At 59.5% G+C, this 12,540-nt stretch overlaps 1 protein-coding gene across 2 annotated transcripts in view; it reads left to right on the plus strand.

Moving 5' to 3' along the window:
• Positions 1–12,540, plus strand: part of MPRIP (myosin phosphatase Rho interacting protein) — a 94,252-nt gene that overhangs the window by 34,572 nt on the left and 47,140 nt on the right. For both annotated transcript variants that reach the window (XM_062587939.1, XM_062587938.1), the window contains exons 4-6: positions 1,728–1,879; positions 6,513–6,597; positions 9,508–9,718. In XM_062587939.1, the coding sequence (XP_062443923.1) occupies positions 1,728–1,879; positions 6,513–6,597; positions 9,508–9,718 (448 nt within the window). The remainder of the gene's footprint in view (positions 1–1,727; positions 1,880–6,512; positions 6,598–9,507; positions 9,719–12,540) is intronic.

Consider the following 12,540-nt stretch of genomic DNA (forward strand, 5'->3'; position numbering starts at 1 on the left):
AGGATTGAGCCCGCGCAGCAATCCAGAGTTTTATGGTCCTGGAAGCCTTGGCTGTGCCAAAGCCAAGTGAGACAAAACGTTTCTAAGACTCCACTTGGAGCGGGAGAAAGTTTTTCCGTAGGATTTTTATAGCTACCGGAAAGCGGGATTTTATTTTTGTTGTCTAAGACAAAAAAATCCTCTTAGGAATTGACTTCCTGTGGCACCGGGTGAAGAGGGCAAGGCTGCGCTCGGGGCGCGACGTGGCTTCGCGCTCGGCTTTTCCTGCCCTCCCTCCCCTGCGGGATCCGGGGACGCCCGTGCCAGCTTGCAGAAGGAGCAAAGAGGTCTTGGCGTGGCCGGGGGAAGGCTGGCCCCTCGGCTGGGCCCGCGCCGCCCCCCGGCACGCTCCTCCTGCTCCGCGCGCGGGTAAAGCAGGGGTCTCGGCGGGCTCGGATGCACGTCGCGGGGCCGCAGGCTGCGGCCGTTCCCAGGCGCCAGCGGGCTCCTTTTCTTTGCACCGTGCAGGCCGCTTTTGAAGGTGGTGTGCTGGCAGGGGAGCCTGTTTCCATGGTAAAAACCCTCGGCGGCGCCTGCCAAAAATAATTCACCCGGTTGGCCTTGCCATCTGGAGGGCGCAAGGAGGCTTCGCCGGCGGCGAGGAAGCGGCAGCGGAGCTGGGTTGCGTGCCTGCTTGGCGCAGGGCTCCTCCGCTCGCCTCTTCTCGTCCCCGGCGAGGGTTCGCGCGCTGCCCGGGGAGCCGTGCGGGCGAGCGGCCCCGCGGCGGAGCCGGCATCGACGCCTGCTCCCACCGCAGGCAGGTGCCGAGGAGCGTTGTCCCCGTGCCGGGACATTTTGGGGACCCTTCTGGCACTGTGCCGGGCTGGGAATGGCTCTGCAGGGAGAGGCAGGGTTGGGGACAGGGACGGAGCCCGCGGCGGAGCCCAGGGAGGGGATAGAGGGGGGCTGCAGGGCACCGTGCCACCAGGAGAGGAGGCCGGGCTGTAATCGGATGAGCCCGAGCTGCTCCAGATGGACCCGTCAGCTCTCGTCAGCGCTAGCACATCTCCCAGCCCTCCGCCGCGCTCCCCTCCCCGCGCGCCTGCAAGAAATCCTCCTCGCCAAGGCCGGGATCCCGGCGCCCCTGGGGCGGCACGGCGTAAACCGCGGGCTGGCTGCTGGCGCGGCCCGACGAGGTGCCCGCGTGGCACGGGGATCGAGAGGAGCATCCCCGGAGCGAGGGGACAGGGAATCACAGCCCCCCGCGCCGCCCGGCTGGGCGGCTCGGACGTACGGCTGCAAAGCCGAACGCGGCGGCTCGGCAGCCTGGGCTGCCGTGGGGGAGCCATCCTTCCCCGGGCGCTGGGAAGAGCACAGCCCTTGTCTCCCTGGCAAAAGCGGACCTGGATGGGCCGCCTGGGGTTGTGCCCGCTGGTTTGTGTCCGCAGGGATTTGCTCTGTGCCAGCACGTGCGTGGGGACTGGGCTTGCCTGAGCGGCTCTGGGCACCTGTGGGCAGAGCTTGGCCTGGCTTGGCCAGCGAGTAGTGGGGGCAAAGAGCCCCTCTGCAGCGGGAAGGGCAAAATCGGTTCCTGGCAGTGCCAGGATTGCAAAGGTCTTGGTCCACCAGACGTCCAAAAGGCGTTGGGTGCTAGTGTCCACAAGGAAGGGGTTTAGGGCTCAAGGTGAACTCTGCACTCCTCTGCTCTTCTCTGTTTAAATGTTCTTCCTTTCTCCTTCCCCTTCCAGCCCACAACCCTCCCGCAGGGCACCATCAACATGAACCAATGCACGGATGTGGTGGACGGGGAGAGTCGGACGGGGCAGAAATTCTCCTTGTGCATCCTGACCCCGGAGAAGGAGCACTTCATCCGAGCTGAGAACAAGGAGATCATCAGCGGGTGAGTGGAGATCCGGGGGCTGAGCGGCACTTTGGGCTCTTTGTTCAGCAGGGAGGAAGAGGATGGTGGGTAATGCCATGTCCAAGCGCGTCTCATATACTGAGATTGATCCATCTGTGATGGGTCACTGCAACCACCTGGGTTTTTTTTTGCACCTTCCCCAGGTTTGCCCTGGAGGGAGAAGGGCTCTGTGGCCCTGCTCGGTGGTTCCAGGGCTCGCAGCCCTGCTCGGATGCTGTGCAGGAAGCTGCATGGGGCTCTCGCAGGGCTTTGCGCTAAGCTCACCTTTTATCTTCGTTGCGCACTTTGGCAATGGAAACCAAAACAGCCACACTGGCCAATTTCAACAGGGAGCGTGGAGGCTGCCTGGCAGAGCGAGCGCTGCGCATCTGGGCAGGTCGGGCACAGCGGCACTCCCCGAGGAAGGAACTGGAAGGCATAAAGCGATTACGCTTCGAGTGTGTTGGCAACTGCCTGCTACAAGGGCGATCCTGGGGGCTGTGGGTAATTGCTTCCTCGCGGTCAGCCACAGTTTTCTGCTCCTTTTTGGCAAGGATAGGTTTTCTTTCCCCTCCCCTGCTCCGCTGCCTCTTGGACCCCTGCAGTCACCTGGTGCTCTGCAGTACAGCAGGAGCCTGTACAGCCCCCCTGAGCTGCCAGATTTATGGTGTGAGCATGAACACTGACTTCGGCGGAGAGCTGTGCAGCGGTGGATGATTTAAGTCCCTCCTCGGTGCTCAGTGCGCGTGCTCAGCCGTGCCTGCTGGGCTGGAGCCTGAGGCTTCCCAACATGCCGGACACCTTATAGAGCCAGTGATTCAGAAAACTCAGCCTCTTTTAGGAGCCTTGGCTGGGCGCCAGGGCTGAGATGTTCTTGAGTCACTAGTTACTTATGAAGGCCACCATTTTCAGGTCAGTTTTGTTGTCTGCCATTGGGCAATATCCTGCTCGGTGCTGCAAAACAACAGAGGCGTTTACCCGCGCGAGAGCGCTGAATTACACTGGAGCATTTGTTGAATGTTTGGAGAGTGCATCTGATGCCGAAATGCTCCGGGCTGGCCTTGGCAGCTTTGGGCCTAGCAGGGAAAAAAAGGAGCTATTTACTAGCCGAGGGAAGAGGCCCAGCTGCAGGGTGAGCGTGGGGATGGGCTAGGAGATGGTCTGTGCCAAGGTGACTCCTGCTGTGGCTGGTGCTTTTACCGCAGCGTCCGATTGTGCGTCCCACCGAGGGTCACTGCTAGACGTGGGTTCCTGGGGCAGCTTTGCGGCTTGGCATGTTCAACTCTTTTGGGGTCCTTGCAGTTGCCACCCCAGGACCCCCTGGTCCCCCACCAGAGGAGGTTTGGGTAGTCCAAGGGCTGGCGGTCCAACCCTGAGTGTCACCCACCCCTGGGTCCTCGTCAGCACCCCTGGGGCTGGCATGGCATCCTCAGGGCTATCTCTGCTCTGTATCTATCCGTGTCCTTGTGGCAGCCTTCTCTTCGCTGTGTCTGTCTATTCCCTGCTTGTTCTCGGTGGAGAGGGAAAATAGAGGGGTTTGGTTACAGCCCACCACCCCCCGGTCCCAACTGAGCATCTGACCTTAGAGGAAGATTAAAATATCATCACTCTTACGAGTGCCTGCCGCAGGGATGTGGTTGCTCAGCAACGCTGAAGATTAAGCCACTCGAGAGAGCAAATCCCAGTAGATTTCCCAGCTCCAGGTGTTGGATGGTGACCTAGAAACAGCCTCATCCCTCGGTCTCAGGCAGACATAGGCTTGAATTGAATGCAGCAGTGGTGAGGGTGCTTCTCGGGTGCGGAGCCCGTCAGCACGGACCAAAGGATGGCGATGCTACTGCTGTTCACCTGTGAGCTCCTCGTGGATCATATCCCTTCGTTGCTCCAGACAGGACCAGGCACCTTCAGCACTTGGTGGGTGTCTTCCTTCCAGACCCCTCCACCGCTGAGCTGTGCTCTGATGCCGCCAGCAGAAAAGCACCCAGCTACAAATGAACTGAGTGAAAGGAAAGGCTGGGGAGCAAAGATCTTATCCCAAGGGGAAGCTCAATGTTTCAGAGTTAGTTGACGTTTGAGACTAGAACAGGATGAAACGGTTCTCCTGTTCTTCTAGAAATGTGCCCTCTTCTCCTCTCTTCCAAACCTCGGAACGAAAGAATTTGGTTCTTCCTGTTGAAGTGATTTATATTTCCAAACATTCTCTTTGGTTGTGACTCTCTCATTTTAGTAAATATTAGCTGAAGCAGGCATTTTCTTGCAGAGAGCTTGGGAATTGGCTCAGATGTTTGCTTTTCATGTATTAAAACTTCCTTGTGATCTCCAGTGTTCTACTGAGAAACCTGAATGCAGGCGATTCCCCTCTTCCCCTCCGCCCTTCTCAGCCATGGCATGTGCCGCGTCAGGCGGGCAGACCTGTCTTTCCAGAGCCGGGATGCCAAGCGCCTGGCTCGGATGAGTGCAGGCATGAGGCGAGCGTGCCGTGGAGGACCTGGCTGTGGACGGGTGGTGGGACAGGGTGACCGACTCTGCTTCTCCAGCCAAGGTGGGACTGATGGATGCTGGTGGAGAGAGGCATTTCTGGGGAGATCCTGCCTGTAAAATGATACCTCCAGTCCTCGTGGACACCAGGCTTTGCTGGAAGCGAGTCTCAACACCCTCAAACCAACGGGCCTGCTCCTGCCAGTAGGGTCCCAGCATGGTCAAACAATTCATTTCTTTTTAATGGACTTGGGACCTTGCTGATGACCCTCTTAAGGGGAGACCATCACTTGGGAAGGCACAAGGCTCTCCCTGCAAAGGAGAGGCTCACACAGCACTGGAAGCATGGTGTTTGGCCATCTTTTGGAGCAAACCAGCTAGCAAAGTGGTAGTGGCTGTAGCTGAGTGGTCCTGTTCTCCCCCAGGCCCCTGGTTTCACGATGCGTGTGCTGCTTTGGGGCATGGTGAGGAGAGGGTGCAAGTGCCTTGTCCGTTTCCTAGGGACGCCGGTGCTTTATTGAGTCCTTTGCCCTCGTGGGTGATGGTTGCTGTTGCGTATTTAAGAAGCCTTCAGTGATTGCTTCTCCCTTCCTTGCCCTGCCTGTCAGAGGCAGGGGTGGGAGAGCGTGCTTGTGCTGTAGGCTGACCAGAGCCGTATCCCAGGGCTCATCCCACTCTGGGTCTCGGGCTCATATCTGCTCTGCGGGAGGTTCCTGTTTTCCCTTTCCTTCCCAGAGAATCAGCAGCCTCCCACGGCCTCTTGCTGAGCTCTGCTTCCCTGACCTGGCCCTGCTGTGCTGCCGCTTCCCTTCGTCCCCATCCTCAGGCTCCTCTTTGTGCTCTGTTACACCCCAAAACATGGCAAAACCACCCCTCTGTGCCTTGCTCAGCTTCTCCTTCTCCCCCATGTTCCAGCACACAGTTCACTCTTTTGTTCCTGGCTCCTGCCAGCAGTGCCGAGAGGGAGAGACATTGCACAGCAAGGTGGGGCTGATTTATTGTTCATTGGCCCGGCATCGTATTTTGAAGCAGTGCGTTTGCTTCTGACTGCAGGCATTAATCATCCTGAAAAAGTCCCATTCTGGTTCCGAGCCAGATGAGTTTCATTTGCAGTTGCAGCACAACAGGAAGATTTCCCTGGCTTGGGGAGAATTTGTTTTACACTCATTGCATGCTTCTGGCATTTATTGCTTAACCAAAGCCCACTTGATGTGGTCATTGCAAAACTCTTTAAAAGAGCAGTATACAAAGTGGGGGCAATAAGAGAAAAACGTGAAAATCTGAAGCACGACAATTTCCCAGCAGTCTGTGGATCCTGACTGAGGTAACAGAGTTACCTGGGCAGCTCATCAGGCCATGGCAGCAAGGCATAGGAGAACCCACCGAACAAGAGACTTGTACCAGGGCTGGACTTCCGAATGCCAAGTTCACCCTGCCCTTTTCTAGACAAAAATGCATTGTGTGTAACGCATTGGCGTTAGCATCCCTGAAAAGAGAAGGTCCTGCCAGGGAGGGTCTGCCTGCTCCAATAGGATGCTGTTGATGAGCTCTCTACTGTGTTTCAGGATCCTTGGATTCCCGTCCCTTGTCATCCTTGGCCTCTTCCTCTCTCTTGGAGCAAGCAGCATTTGAGTCGAAGCAATCCTAGGGTTGCCCTGGAGCTGTCCCCTGTCTCTCCTCCCTCCTGTCCTTCCTCAGAAGTTGTTTTTCCTCTGAGACCTTGCTGAGTGTTGGGACAATAACTGAGTAGTATTTGCCCTGTTGACCCTAACCAACTTGGAGAGGTTGAGTTCTGCATGCCAAGTTCCAGCTTGAGGGATTTTTTAATGACAGCTTATAAACCCCCTGAAAACTGTGGTTAGTAATGGAAATTCTGATGCCACCCAAATGCCACACAATACAAGCTCCATCTCTGGAGCACAGCTGAGAGGTTTGCTTGCAAGGCAGAGGTCTAAAGGAGGGATGAGTCTGTGTCTACCAGGGTGGTGTTATCAGAGGAGTCTCCACATTACCAGGGAAGTAGCTTTGGGATCTGCACCCATGAGCGATGTCTGTACCCCCTACTTGGGCGCAAGCATCACTGTCATCGCCTCCCTCCTTCCCTCCTTGCTGTCCTTTGACGCAAACCTCACCTTTTGCTCTTCTTTGCTCACAGGTGGCTGGAGATGTTGATAGTCTATCCAAGGACGAACAAGCAGAATCAGAAGAAGAAGAGGAAGGTAGAGCCCCCAACTCCTCAGGTAACCCTGGGTGGTGACACACCGCGGCCCAGTCCCTCGTGGCCCCGGAGGGGAACAGTTTGGCTCCTTCTGCTGCTTTTCCCTCGGGCCACAGCGTTGCTCAGCTCCCAGGGAAGATCTCTCCCAATCGTGAGCCAGACTGACATGAAACGTGGGCTGCTGGCTGCATTTGCAGAGAATGAAAGTAAGGAAAAGAGCCAGAGTAGCAAGGATGGTGTGAATTAGTTTCTGGATGTCACTTCCCAGGGTCACATGCTGCTCCTTCCCTGACTTTGAGGATGCATGTGCCGTGTTGGCTGCTAGCCTAGTCTGAAAAGTCCCGCAGCAGCAGCGTTTGAACCCTCTGCCCACCCTTTCCCATCTGGGCTCTCTTGGAGTTGCTCGCGGCACAGATGGGTCTCTCCTGGTCCCCCTTTCCGTCTAATCCCGTTCCCTCTCCAGGCGGGCTGTGTGGGACGGGGTTTGCAGGCAGCAGCGATGAGGCTGGTGAAGGTGTGCGACCAAGGGCGTAGGCTGAGCAGGGCACGTAACGGAGCCGCGTGCCAGCGTGTTTCGCTCTCCAGCCGCCGTCCTCTGCCCCCGCTGCAAAATGGCATCAGTGGTGCGACACGGGCTCTCGCAGCAGCGGACCTGGCACCCCAGACGGTCTCCCCCGGGCCGTGGGGAGGGTGCGCAGCACGCGACGGGGTCTGCGAAGACGGGCAAGGGGTTCCGGGCCGTTCCTGAGCCTTTTGGGCAGAAACATGCTGAAATTGCGTAGGGCTCCGGTTACCCCGTTTGAGATGATCCCGGAGATAATGGGAATGAAAGGAAAATGCTGAAGGCCGGGGCTGGGCTGGGAGCTGCGGGACTGGAGCTGTGCTCTCCGGGGACCGGCGAGGGCTTCGCGCTCGTTTTGACTATAAATGGTAAAAGCCGGGGCCGGCCGTGACTCACTCGTTCCTGCCAGGCTCCCACGTGGCCGGAGTGGGGGAGAATCCCGCGGATTTGGAATTTGACCCCGAGACCGCGTTCGTCTGGCTCCGGGGCTGAGAACGGGCCGCGTCCCCGGGGCGGCCCGGCCTCGGCGAGCGGCGCCGGGGCTCCCTCAGCCCCGCGGCTTCTCCTTGAGGGCGACTGCTGGGTTTCCCCCGGGTCACCCCGTGGCGGAGGGTTGGCCGGGCGCGAGGAGGGCCGCGGCCGGGTTTTCGCGCGGCGTTCATCCGGGTCACGTTGGCTACGCTGAGAGCCTCCGGACAGCAGGGAAAAAAAAAAAAATGGGGGAAGAGCATCACTGTCCAGGTTTGGTGCAAGTCTCCCGAGCCCCCTCCTGCCAAAGGCTCGGGCCGGCGACGGCCCCGCGAGCGCTGTGGCTCCGGCGACGCTCCGAGGAGGCACCTCCTCGCTCCGTGGCTGAGACCCGGCACGGTACGGGAGTCGCCCGGCCTCAAGCCCGGCCCCCTTCTCCGGCGCTGGGAAGCCGGAGCGGCCCCGGGACGGCGGGGAGGGACGGCGGGGAGCGTGGAGCCCCGCGCGGCGTTCGGGAGCCGGGGGGGCCGGAGCTGGTGGTGGAGCAGAGAGGGGCACGGAGCCAGAAAAACCTCATTCTGGGATGCTTTTCATCGCCACGGCAACTTCTTGGAAAGCGTACAGGATCCGCACTCCTGAGCACCAAAAAAGGGAAGCGGCAGCGGCCGCCGGGGACCCTCCGCACCCCGGCCCTGCCGGCACCGGATCGCCCCCGGCGAAACGGCTTCCCTTGAGCCTGGCCGCCTCTTCGGGCCGCGCTCTGCCCGCCGGCGGAGCGAGCCTCGTTCCTTTTCTGAAGGCGGCCGCCCTCTCGCCCGGCACCGGCTCGCGCCCGAGAGCCGCTCGGGGCGGGGATGGACGCCCTTGCGATTTGAAAAAAGCAAGGAAAAAAAAAAAAAAAGAGGGCGTTTCTCCTTTTTCTCACTCTTAGGTAGTTTTTCGGTCCTCCCTTCCTCCCCGTGGCAGCAAGGAGCTGAGCAGTCCCGGGGCGTTGGAAGGGGCCGTTTTCAGCTCCCTTCGCTTTTCCCCGTCTCCTCCGCGCCCGGCGCCGGGGCGGCAGCGATCAGCGCGAGCGGAGCGGCGATGCCCCTGCGCGGGGTCCGCGCCGGGGAGCGCGCGTTGGCAGCCGGCGCTTCCCCGCCGGGCGTCGGAAGGGTGCCAGTGACTAGGAGGGTTTCCCACAGTCCGGGGACTACGGGGGGAGTTAATTGTCTTTGATTTATTGGTGGCTTTAAGGAAAATTTTCTGCTAATGCAGAAGCTTAATATGACAACAGCAAAACAGCTGCTAATGAGGGAAGCCAAACCCTAAAGCGGTTGGGAAAGCTGCTGCCTCTTCCCGGGCGCGCGCCGAACCTGGGCTGCCTCTGCGGCAGCCGGAGCCGGCAGCCAGCCTGCGCCGGTGCAAACGTAGCCACGAAAACGGCGTTGTTTTCTGATTTTTTTCCAGAGCTCGTCGTAGCTAGCGATGCGTTTAAAATGATGGGTATTGTTTTAAAATAACATAAAGCGCCCTCGGCTCCGCGCGAAGCTTGGAGCTTGGGGAGCTTGGCCGGGGCGCTTCGCGGGCGGCGGCGAGGGGTGCCGGGGGGCGGGCGACGTGGCGGAGACCTGCCGTGAGTCCCGCGGGGCTGCTGCGCCGCAGAAAGAAGGCGGATTTGCAGCTGAGGCTGCCCGGAGGCAGGGACCGGCCGCGCCGCCGCGTGGGAGCGAGCAGTGCCGGAGAGCCGCGGCGCCGGCCCCCGTGGCTAAGGTGGTCCCGAATCTCCGCCGCGCCGGCCCGGCGGCGGGTTTCCACCCGCGAGCTCTGCCCCTCGGGACGGCGGTGCCGGCGCGGGGTGGTGGGCAGGGTCGGAGCGGGCAGAGAGTCTCCGCTAACGCCCCTGCTCCCCTCCTCTCTTAGGAGCCTGGTCCTGCTAAGATGGCCGTGACCAGCAGCAGCATCCCCAGCGCGGAGAAGGTCCCTGCCACCAAGTCCACGCTTTGGCAGGAGGAAATGAGGGGCAAAGACCAAGCAGACGGGGGCAGCGGCCTCAGCCCAGCTCCGAGCCCGGTGCAGAGCCAGGCAGCGGCGGGCAGCTCCCTGAAGGAACCCGCGCTGGACGGCAAAGAAGGTAAGGGTGAAAGGTGCCGCACGGCCACCGGGCAGGGAAACCCGCTCGTTCTCGCGTCCTCGAGCTAGAGCGCAGGACTCGGTGGGCCTGACGCTGCGGGGAGCTCAGCACCGCGACACAGCTCCCGCCGACCCGCTTTGCAACCGCCCCACGAGGCGGGATGCGCCAGGTCGGCCCAGAGGCCTCCGTTTGCCCCTGAGAAGATGGCTCCACCACGCTGGTGCCGCGTGTGGAGGCGGCGGGGCAGCGGTTGCGTAGCGCCCTGGGACCTGGAAGTGGAAGGTGCTTCCCAAGCAGGGTTTTACCAGCAGCGCTGCCCAGAGGACGTGTTCTCGTGACATGGGAGCTGATTTATTACCCAGGAGAAGGGCAGATACGGCTCCGCCGTGCTTGCGTGAGCTTGCTCTGCCTGAAGCTAAACAAAGGCCTGCAGCTGGTGGTGTCTCCCAAGGGTCAGTACTGGGTCTAGCTTTGTTCAACTTACTCATCAGTGACCTGGATGAGGGGACAGAGTGCCTCCTCAGCAAGTTTGCTGATGATCCCAAGCTGGGAGGAGTGGCTGACACACCTGAGGGCTGTGCTGCCTTTCAGAGAGACCTGGACAGGCTGGAGAGCTGGGCGGAGAGGAACCTCGTGAGGTTCAACAAGGGCAAGTGCAGGGTCCTGCACCTAGGGAGAAATAACCCTAGGCACCAGTACAAGCTGGGGACTGACCTTCTGGAGAGCAGCTCTGCGGAGAAGGACCTGGGAGTGCTGGTGGATGACAGGTCAACCATGAGCCAGCAACATGCCCTTGTGGCCAGGAAGGCCAATGGTCTCCTGGGGTGATTAGAAAGAGTGTTGCCAGCAGCTCGAGGGAGGTGATCCTGCCCCTCTACTCAGCCCTGGGGAGGCCTCATCTCGAGTGGTGTGTCCAGTTCTGGGCTCCCCAGTACAAGAGAGACATGGAGCTACTGGAGAGAGTCCAGCGTAGGGCTACGAAGATGGTCAGAGGGCTGGAGCACCTGCCCTACGAGGAACGGCTGCGAGAGCTGGGCCATTGGAGAGCAGCCAGCCATAAGTTACCGTAGTTATAATATTAAATTGCATCCTGAAAGAGGCACAGAAACCTGTCAAGAGTGACGAGGAGGAAGCACGTCTGCCAGCCCGCGTCCCTCAGGGCCTTCTGCTGCGCTTCCCCACGCATGACAGCGCTGAAAGGTGTGGTGTTGCCGTGGCCTTACGAGCTGAAATTCAGGAAGGGATTTCGCCCTTCTCTCCTTTCAGGAGGGAGGAAAAAGCTTTTTGCAACGTCCCAGAGCGGTGCCTGTCCCCCTGCAGCCAGCCCGGAGGGTGCTGTGGGGCCGGCGCTCCGCTTGGCCCGGCTATCGGGATTGCCAAGCCCCGTGCGCCGCTTCCTCATCCTGTCCCCGTATCAGGATAACTGTTTATATTTGTCTCCCTGATTAGCCCGTGGAAGGCGCCTGGGGCTGCCGCATTGTTCTCCGGGAAACAATAGGGGGACGGGGCTTTTTTTCCCTGCCCTGGGCTGCGTTCCCTGTGGATAAGTGCCGGGAAGGGCAGACACGCCGAGTCCGTTTCCTATATCTGCGCGAGCCGAGCGCGCAGCTAAGGGGGCTGCTTTCCCCCGCGCTCTCCTGGTGCTAGCCAGCGGGCTTGGGTGCATCCGTAGGGTTTCGCCCCCTGACGCTGTGGGGCACAGCTGGGGCTAGGGAAGACACTGAAATGTCCCCAAAGCAAATAGCGTGATTTCCCCGCTTATATACAGTCTACTTGGTTTCTTCGAAACAAAAAAAATATGCAAGTGAAAAGTGCTAGAATTCACCCCTTTCACCGGCTTTTTAATGGGAGACAGCGTAAGTGCGGTTGCTGTTACGGGCTGGCAAGGTCCCTCCTGGACCTGCGTCCTGACGAGTGCTCCGTCCCGTCCTCCTCCCCACGGGTCAGCTCAGCTCCTTCCCCATGCCCAGACATGGGCACAGGCATTTGAGAGCAGCAGTGCCTGAGGGCAGCTCATTTCTCGGGGTCGTTTGGAGGTTTCCTTCCATGGGAAGACTGACTTGCCCGGTGCTGCATTGGTGCGAGCTGAGAATTGCTTCTTGCGGAGAGTGATGGTGACCCGTCACTCCTGTGGACTGCTCTTTTCCTAGTGCTGGATCGCAGGAGTGTGCTCTGGCAACAGGAAGCACAACAGATCTTTTCCGTTCATCGTAAAGCGCCTATGTCCCAGTGAAGCCTCCACCTACCCCCCGTGCTCCTGGCAGGAAGGGCCTGAGGAGCTTTTGATGGATCCAAGCTTCCTCCAGCTGTCAGCACACCTTCCGTCCTCCCCTTCCCTTCTCCCGCCCTGCACTTTCCTGGAATCAGACAACCTGAAAACTGATTGCACTTATGATTAGGAAAGGCATTGGTGTTTGCTGGCTGAACCGCGGATCTTGCTTCCAATATACATTGATGCAGATGGTCTTTAGAAACCTCCTCTTTTATGCCAGAAAAAGACACTGCTATCCGCTTGTGCAGTGTGTCTCTTCTTGCAGACTCCCTGGAGGTTAGGTCACTGTCTTCTTCCACCCTGAGGAAGAGGAGGAGGCTGCTTTGGCCTTCTTCCCGTGGAGCAGCTCTCAAGCAGATGTGAGCGCTAGCTGGGCACCTCGCGGCAGCTTGTTAGCAACGCTTCCACCAGCCAAGAACATTTCTGCTGCAGTCACCAGCCTTTTCACTCTCCACTGCGTCCAACTGGTGACTTGATCTCCAATGCTGTCCATGTCTGCGTCGTTACCTACGTGGGTATAGCCACCAAGGAGCTGGTCAGCAACTTCGGT

The sequence above is a fragment of the Rhea pennata genome, chromosome 15 (genome assembly GCF_028389875.1).
Source record: "Rhea pennata isolate bPtePen1 chromosome 15, bPtePen1.pri, whole genome shotgun sequence".
Lineage (NCBI taxonomy): Eukaryota > Metazoa > Chordata > Aves > Rheiformes > Rheidae > Rhea > Rhea pennata.